Genomic DNA, 8918 nt, shown 5'->3' on the forward strand with positions numbered 1-8918 from the left:
ATAAAGCATAAACTACCTGTTAATACAATAAATTCATATTGCATAGGATATGAATATACTATGCTGCCGAAGCTTACAGAAGTATTTTTCCCGACTCTCAAATTTAAATGACTTTAATAAGGTAAAAATATTTAAAGCCCTTGGGGAACGGAAAGAACAGTAGTGAACTCTTTCAAGTAATCATTTACGGATGCCATCCGAGTGTATTTGACTCACGAGCGCACACAGAGCCCAGAAGCAGAGCCACCTCTCCTCGCTCAGCCGTTGGCTGCTCCCATCCCGCTGCCCACGAAGCTGTGCTTAGCACATTTCTGCCGCCTTTGCTGTGGTGGAAGCGGCCCGCCCCGTTCTGGCACTGTGGTGCAGAGAGTGTTTTCTAAAGTCTGCCGAGGTACGGTTTACATAGTATAGAATGCACCCACTCTGTGTGTAGGAGTCAGTGATTTTAAGTAGATAAGACAGTTCTAGAAATTTGCTCTTGTCCCCGAAAGAGTCTTTGTGTCTCAGCTCTGGGCAACCACTGCCCTCTGGATTCTAGGTTTGCTTTTTCTGGGTCTTTAATGTGAATGGTCTTTTGCCTCTGGCTTCCTGCACTTAACGTACGTTTTGTTGCAGTTCATTTGCGTGGTGTGCATCAGCAGCTTGTTCTTTTTTTATTTCGAACAGTGTCCGTTTGTGGACACCGTGTTGTCCTGAGACTTGATAGGGATGTGCCGAGCCCGTCGATAAAGTTGGGGAAAATGCCACTGTTAAAACAGCGAGTGCGCCAGTCCATGAAAGGAATGCCTCTGTTTATTTGGACTTTCTTTCATTTTATGAGCAAAATTTCACAGTTTTTAGTGTACAGATCTTATGAACGTATTTTACTTATTACCCTGTTGTGAGTCCAGTTGTCTTTCTGGTTTTATCTGCAGGTTTATAATCTGTGCACTCAGCGCTGTGGGTAGACTGCCTGCGGCCTTACTGAGCTCACGTGTGAGGTCAGGCAGCTGTTTTGTAGGGCCTGTAGGGTCGTTACCTCCACGGTCATGTCTGCAGATACGGTTATTGCGGTTTCCGTTTTGATCCAGGTGGCTTCGGTCTTCTGGCCTACTTTCCCCAGCTAGGGCTTGCAGGACAGGGCGGAATAGCAGTGTGAGAGCAAGCAGCCTGGTCTCGTTCCTGATCTCCGGAGGAAGGTGCCCAGTCTCTCTCTGATAGGGATGGGCTCGGTTGTCGGGTTTTGCAGACTCCAGTTAGAGACTGGAGTTGCCTTCTATTCCTGGTCCGCTGCACGAGCATTGACTTGCATCACACAGACGCTTTCTGTGGTTTAGGGAGAGGATCATGTAGTTTTCTTTCTTTCTGATTAGTGTGGCACGTCACTTGGGTGGTCAGGTGTTAAGCCAGCCTTGTGTTCCTCGCATAGATTCTCGCAGTCCTGAGGTGCTTCTGTTTGCTCCTATTTCATTGATGACTGGTACATCAAAGCATAGGGGTATCGGTCAGTAGTTTTCTTCGGATTTGCTTAGCTGGCTTTCAGATCTGGTGGGACCGGCCTCGTTGAAAAGGGCACTGGCTGTCAGAGACGGGAGGGAGCCGTTTGCCACTTTCCAGACGATGGTGGACAGTCCCATCCCTGTCATTCACCATGCTGAGCTGTCAGGAGGAAGACCACCTAGCGCTTAACATCCTTGACAGAACAGGCAGACGGGCCTCGGGGAAGCGTTCCACCACCCACTGTGGAGGCGTGACCCCTGTGAGGGACGTGCTGCTGCTGTCTGCAGGCTGCTCACGGATAAAAGGCCATGTCTCACTGGACACGAGTTTGGTTGCTGTAAAAGTCCAGTATGTTAGAGTGTGAGTTTCCTCACGGGGATTATTTCAGAGGCCAGAACACCGAGTCATCCACTCTCCCGTTCATGCACTTTCAGCCTTTGTCGGTGGGTCCTCACTTTTTTTTCTATTTTATTGACAGAGGAGGAGGGAAGAGACTTGAGCTGCATTGTCGCTTCTCTCGTTCAAGTGATGCTGGACCCCTACTTTAGGACAATTCCTGGGTTCCAGAGTCTGATACAGAAGGAGTGGGTCATGGCCGGGCATCAGTTCCTGGACAGGTGCAACCACCTGAAGAGGTCAGAAAAGGAGGTAAGGCATCCCAGTGCCGACTGCCGGTCTGGGGCTGCCCAGAGGTGTGCCTTCCGGAGAGAGACAAGGGGGCTTTCTACATTCTGCTTTAGCTCCGCGTCACCTCTTAGCCCGGGCCTGAGTCCACGTGGACGGCGCACTGGTGAAGAGTGTTGTGGCCATGTGGATAAAATCTAAAGGATTGTCTGTTGATTTCTCTAAGTTGAAAACTACTTGAAGAAATGCGTTAATTCTTTTCCAAAGCAGATAATGAGCTCATTAGATATTTTGAAAAATCCTTTTTGGACTCTCCCATGATCTGACAGACGACAGAACGGGGCGTTCACCGCAGACTCACTCTGTACCCGGCTACAGTTCCAGGCGGGCGCTTTTTTCGTCTGCCACAGGAACTTCCAGGCTGCTGTGGCTGCCTGGACCTCTCCAGGGTGATGCAGCCGCCCGGGGACATGGTGTAAAACAGATAAAGAATGGGGTGTTTGGAGGGACGTGCTTGGAGCAGCTGGGGGTCAGTGGCAGCCTTGGATCCCTAGTTACACTGTGAGTGGCCCGGCAAGTACCTTGTCGCTGAGGTTGTCCAGAGAGCAGTTACAGTGTGTGGCCTGTGACCTGAGGTGTCTCACGTTCAGTGACGGACGGTAGGACTCCTTGGGATGCGCTGGGCAGGTCACAGTAGCTGTTGTCAGCTGTTGTGCATGGGGACACGGCTGGGACCCTGCGGCTGGTGGTGCCAGCTCTTTGCTGGAACTCGGGGAAGTTTCTGGAAGCTGATCCTGCAGGGTCAACCAGAAGCTAATTCCAGAAGTTTCTTGGTGTTGGGTGTTTTTTTAATGTTCTGAAGAACTGTTCCCAGGCGAGGCTTACACATATTTCACTGTCCCTGTTCATGCAGGGACAAACTGCCGGTCTGTTTACTTCACCTTCAGTTCTGCCTGCTTCTGGGGCAGATGAGGGTTGTGATGTTTGTCACGTCAGACATGCTTTGTAGGTTTGGCAGAAGCTGTGTTTAATCTATTCACGTGTCCTTAGCTCAGCTTAGGGGCCAGGAGCTTCGGCTCAGGCGTTGTGTTAGTAGTTTCTTCCTTAGCATCAGTGGTAAGTTTGGAAGGAGAGGTGCGAAATGAGGGACGCATTGAGTGACCCCATTTCTGTTCGTGCTTGCCAGTCTCCGTTGTTCTTACTGTTCCTGGATGCCACCTGGCAGCTGCTGCAACAGCACCCCGCCGCCTTCGAGTTCTCGGAGACCTACTTGGCCGTGCTGGGCGACAGCACCCGCATCTCGCTGTTCGGCACCTTCCTCTTCAACTCCCCGCACCAGCGGGTGAAGCAGAGCACAGTAAGCGACGCTGAGGCCGTGGCTGCTTTGTTTTCACAACTGTAATGGTATGGAACTGAAGTACAGTGGGACCTCGGTTCTCGAGCTTCATCTGTGGTAGGATGCTGTTCTAGAGGCGATCTGTTCAAGATGGGAGGCGTTCGAGAACTGAGGTTTGACTGTATATATACTTCAGAACGATTTTAACTACCACTTTAAGCTGTAATGAATGAATTTCCTGAATGAATTAAAGACATGATCTAGGAGCTTAATTTTTATAAGTATTTTATGTATTTTCTCTGACGTAAGTTGTTTTAACCACTGTAAATGTCATGCTGTTGTATTTATGTTTCCATTCTTGGGCTGTGCAGCGAGTAATCAAGAGGTGCTGGGTCACCAGGATAAAAGCTGCAGCAGCAAGACTCTGCTTCTGGGAGAGCTGTGTGCAGAAGCAGTTTCAGAGGTGGCACGTGGGCCCGCTGCTAGACTGACAGTGAGGCGGTCGCATGTCACCCTCAGCATGGTGCTGCATGAGCCAGAGTGGGGGTGGAGGCGGGCTCCTGTGAGCAAGGGCCCAGCCTCAGTGCCAGGGTCTTAGTGGTCTCGGCCAAGTACGAGGGCCACGGGGAGTGGATTCCTGCTTCCTGCTCCTGGGCTCTGGTCCAGACGCCAAGGTCACTGGATAGGTGGGTGTGGCTCTGCACTAGGGCAGGAGGTATGAAGTGGATGGCAGCAGCTCCACCCAAAGACCCAAAGACGGCTTTGCTGCTTCCCTTCCCAGGTTCTGTACCTAACAGGTTCTGCATAAATGGGAGGTCACGTGCTTAGCAAGGAACATGCTGCGATTGTAAAATAACTTAGGCATTTGCGGTGTCATATTTGTGTAATCTTAGTTCCTATAATAGCATCCTCATGGCCAGAGCGTCCAGCCTCCTTCTGTCTTCAGGAAGAGTGCACTAACTCACACAGGCTGTGAAGTGTCCTTGGGCCCGAGGTGCCAAGGGCGCCTCTTCTCGGGAGGAAAGCATGCCGCTCCGTGGGCTGGAGCTGCTGTAGTTCTGGCAGTTTAACTTGTGTGATGGCAGATGGCTCATCCAAAACCAGGAATTCAAGTGAGAGAGTCTTTACATTGGCATCTTTTCACAAAGGTTCAACATTTTTATTTTGCAGGAATTTGCCATAAGCAAAAATATCCAATTGGGTGACGAAAAGGGTTTAAAGTTCCCCTCGGTTTGGGACTGGTCTCTTCAGTTCACAGCGAAGGATCGCACCCTCTTCCACAACCCCCTGTACGTTGGAAGGAGCATGCCCCGTGTGCAGAACGGCTCAGTGAAGCCTTTCAAACGGACCAAGGTACATGACCACCTGCTACTTGCTCACACACCCAGGAACATACTGTTCCGAACACAGGCAAGTAAAAGCGAAGCCCCTTCCACAAACGATACTGCCAGTGCGGGTTTTGAGCATCCTGTGCTCTTTAAAGGACTTGACCATTCTCCGCTTTCCCTTCTTGGCGGCTGAGGCCCATGAAGCCCTGGGCAGTATTGAGAATCAGCAGCTCACAGCTCTGAGCTTGGAGGCCCCATTCCTGAAACCCATCCACCCTGCCTATTATTCCTTCTAGAATCAGCCAGCGTAGGTTCTTTTCTAAGCCGGAAATCTTCACCTAAGCCAATTAATGAATACGATGTATTGCCTCCCACCTTCATGCAGGCTAGTGGGGTCAAGGCCTGGAAAAGCTAAGCTTCGGTGGAGGAGGTTGGAATAGGCATTAGAAGGGAAGGAGCACAGTGTTCTTTCAGGCCGAAATCCCCCAGTTTCTCATAACCCCGAGTTTGTATTTGCTGCTGCACCTCTGTTGTCTTTCTAAAAAGGGCCGTGTGGGGCAGTAATGCTCGCCTCTCTCTCCTGTGCAGAAGCACTACAGCTCCACCCTGAGGGGAGTGCCAGCTTCCTTCAAGAACGGGATCCTCAGTGACCAAGAGCCCCTTCCACGGAGGAACTCATTCATATTGAAGGTAAAGCCAGACCCTGTGCCACAGGCCGACAGCCAGGATGGCGGTATGGAGCGGTTCTTCCGAGAGTGGCTTTCCAAACCGGCCGACCTGCATGGCGTTCTTCTGCCACATGTGTCTGGGATGCACATAAAGCTGTGGAAACTGTGCTACTTTCGCTGGGTCCCCGAGGCCCAGATCAGCCGTGGGGGCTTCATCACCGCCTTCCACAAGCTCTCGCTGCTGGCCGATGAGGTGGACGTGCTCAGCAGGACGCTTCGGCAGCACCGGGCCGGCCCTCTGGAGGCCTGCTACGCGGAGCTGGACCAGAGCAGGATGTACTTCTGGGCCAGCGGCCCCCACGACACCTCGGGGACGCCAGAGTTTCTCTCCTCCTCGTTTCCCTTCTCCCCCATTGGCAATCTGTGCAGACGAAGCATTTCAGGAACGCCGCTAAGCAAATTTTTAAGTGGGGCCAAAATATGGTTATCTACTGAGACACTAGCAAATGAAGACTGAAACGGAGTGTTTTCTGACTGTTTTGAGGGAAGCTAGATGCTTTTTTCCTCTGAGTTAGAATTGCTCACCTAGGCATTTGAAGCTCTAATAACTTTATAAGTAAGAATTACCGTTGAAATTTGCACTAATGTTTAAAAACATGTTGAATCATGCTTCCTTTACTCTTCAGAGGATAGGCATGGGTTTCGGTTTTGACGTCCTTTCCCTGTCATTGTAGGTCTGGTGCATTTTGAGGCGATGTGCAGGCAGACACGCCCACACCTTGTTACTGTGATCAGATTCACCGGGGTCTGCCTGCATTCCTTGCTCCTGCTGCCTCCAGAAGGTGCCCCGATCCCCAGACTAGCAACCCAAAGAAGCCCATGTCAGGAGAGCTGAGCATTTTTCCAAGAAGCACGGATAAACCCCCAACAGGCATTAGGAGGTGGTCATGTGTTTTCCTGGTCACCTTCTGTTGTCGCTGGCTGCGCCTGCCTGAGGGTACAGTGTGCCAACGCTGTGATTTTCTCTTGATCACTCTGTCTGAGACCGTAAATCACTGTGTCTGAAAATCCCGAGTTTGCTCTTAACTTCTGAGAATTAACTTTCAAATGATGTGCACTGTTAACTTGAAAAGCATTTGCTGTAGATAGTATAATTCAACTTAGAAGTGCCTTTGACATTAATATTAAGGTATGGGGAACACAGTAAAATATAATTTGTTTTTAAGATTAGGGAGTTAAAATCCCCCTGCATTTTGGAAGCAGGCTTTTCATGCTGAGTTCATAGTAATAGCCAGGAGTGCCCAAAGCCACATTCGCATCCCCCTCAAAAGTGCCCAAGGGCACAGCAGGCCTGTGGGTGGTGGGCTGTCCAGGCTTTGGGGGGCCATCTGCACCAGGCACCCCCCCTTGAAGAGGGCTTTCCCCTCAGTGTTTTCCCTGCAGCTGGCTGTCATCCGCACATTCCTCAGGAAACCGCCAATGAGGCCACAAGTCAGGCCACCTGCCCTTGAAGTCCCTCCTCCCAGAGAGTGTCCTCAGCACTCAGGAGGAGAGCGCAAGAGAAATAAAAACGCACTCTCCGCCCTGGCTGGTGTGGCTCAGTGGATTGAGCGCTGGCCTGCGAACTGAGCAGTTGCCAGTTCGATTTCCAGTCAGGGCACAGGCCTGGATTGTGGGCCAGGCCAGGTCCCTGGTGGGTGTGCATGAGAGGCAGCCACACATTGGTGTTTCTGTCCTTCTCTTTCTCCCTTCCTTTTTCAGGAGATGAATAAATAAAATCTTTAAAAAACAAACTAACAAAAAAAAATGCCCTCTCAAAGCCCCATCATTTTAATAAATAGCAAGAGACCTCTGCCCCCCCACCCCAATACTGATACAGCAATATCAAGAGGAGACTGAGCAGCAGAGGGTGGGTCTTCTTGGTCAGGGACGCCCTTGTTTTCCAGTCGTGTGCAAGAGCCAAAGCTGCGGCATCAGAGCGTAACCTGTGATGCTGCGTGGAGCACCACCCCCAGCATCCCTTGCTCCCTGCTTAAAGGGTGAATGTTTTCACATTGCTCTTGCCTAGTTTCTTAAACTGCCATCCTGAACTTCAAAGGAAATTTTACAGTAGAGTCTAGCTAGCTTATTTCCCTCCCTAAAGCAAGTGTTTTTACCTGTGTACATGGTGAAAAGCTGTTTCTCTTTGAATTACTTGCCTTACAAGTTGTTGATAATGTCTCTGGACTTAAAGGGACAGAGTTCCTATACAGTGTCTTAGAGGATTTATCTTGTGGAGAAACTCGATGTTTCTCCCACTCGTCGCCTAGAAAATAAGGGCCCTTTCCAGTTATTACAAATAACATCGTTGCCATTTGACATTTATTGTCCCTTCGGAATCCTGTCCCTCTCCCCCTAAAACACCACAGCCAGTTTCCTGCCAGTGAATGTGTGCTGATTCATTCTTCTGCCTTTCTCATCAGCTGCTTTTTTATTACACATTGTTCTAAATTTGTTACTTTTGGAGAGGGCTGAGCATTTATTTCTAATTTTCTTCCCTTCACACATTTATTACAACTCCCTAAGTAATTTTTTTGATTTACAAGTTTAGAAACAGGTACTATTAATACTGTTTTCAGATAGAAATCATGTGGATGTTTTTATGATAATCAAATGTAGTAAAATAGTTTTCCGTGGTGTTTTGCTGGGCAGTTGTTCCATCGTGATTATTGTGCCGCAGTGTACTGTGCATAGTATGAAAAACAGCTGCCCCAGCCTCAGTCCTGGCCGACGCAGAGCCGCCTGGCACCCCTGGGAGCTCATGGGATGTGGCGGTGACGGAAGTCCCAGCGGGGTCGCTGCGCTGCCCCAGAGAGAGCCTCCCACTTGGCCCCAGAGCCCTGCGTGCGAGCTGGGACTTCTAGTACTGAGCTTAAAGATGTACAGTGTCTTACTGTTATTTTATGATGGAAACCAATTTTAAAACCAAAAATGTCTAACTTTATTTAAGAGAAGTATATTAATTTGTGCTAACAGAGGGTGAAAACCATTCAGCACATCCTTCAGCCAAGTCGGCTTGCTGTAGCAGTAACCTCAAGTAGTTAAACTTGACTTTGAGAGAGAACTAACACCTTTGTGCCTAAAATTGACTGTGACTTGAGTTACAAAGTAGGAAGAGCAGGAAGAAAGGCTTTATTGTTCAGCAGTAATGAATGTGAAGGAAATTCTGCCTGCTCAATAAAATCTCCAGTCGTTGGTTGGAGTCATTATCGGTGTGACGTCATCTACAAGAACAGAGTGATTTGGGAAGTGGGGGCATTTCCTTCCAGCCGCCCGTGTGTGGGGGATCCACTCCGCACTCTGGCTTCTAAAATGGAGGGGTGATCCCTGACGGTTTTAGCATCATTTCAGGACCGGCTGGAGTTATGGCCACGTGGGTGTTCATGAACCATGGCCTCACTTGTCATTCCTGACCAATTAGAAAGCTGGGAGTGGCATTTCCCT

The 8918-nt window shown here is 49.7% G+C and overlaps 1 protein-coding gene and 1 non-coding gene across 2 annotated transcripts in view; both read left to right on the top strand.

The window, feature by feature from the left end:
* Positions 1-8676, top strand: part of MTMR10 (myotubularin related protein 10) — a 37188-nt gene extending 28512 nt beyond the window's left edge. The window contains exons 13-16 of the mRNA XM_024561637.4: positions 1958-2127; positions 3290-3460; positions 4610-4792; positions 5356-8676. Coding sequence (XP_024417405.2) covers positions 1958-2127; positions 3290-3460; positions 4610-4792; positions 5356-5952 — 1121 coding nt within the window. The 3' untranslated portion in view covers positions 5953-8676. The remainder of the gene's footprint in view (positions 1-1957; positions 2128-3289; positions 3461-4609; positions 4793-5355) is intronic.
* LOC112306151 (small nucleolar RNA SNORA77) lies at positions 2455-2579 on the top strand. The gene has a single exon (XR_002974899.1). It is a non-coding gene; the product is annotated as a small nucleolar RNA SNORA77 (small nucleolar RNA).
* Positions 8677-8918: the final 242 nt, after the last annotated feature.

Source organism: Desmodus rotundus, chromosome 10 (assembly GCF_022682495.2).
Source record: "Desmodus rotundus isolate HL8 chromosome 10, HLdesRot8A.1, whole genome shotgun sequence".
Lineage (NCBI taxonomy): Eukaryota > Metazoa > Chordata > Mammalia > Chiroptera > Phyllostomidae > Desmodus > Desmodus rotundus.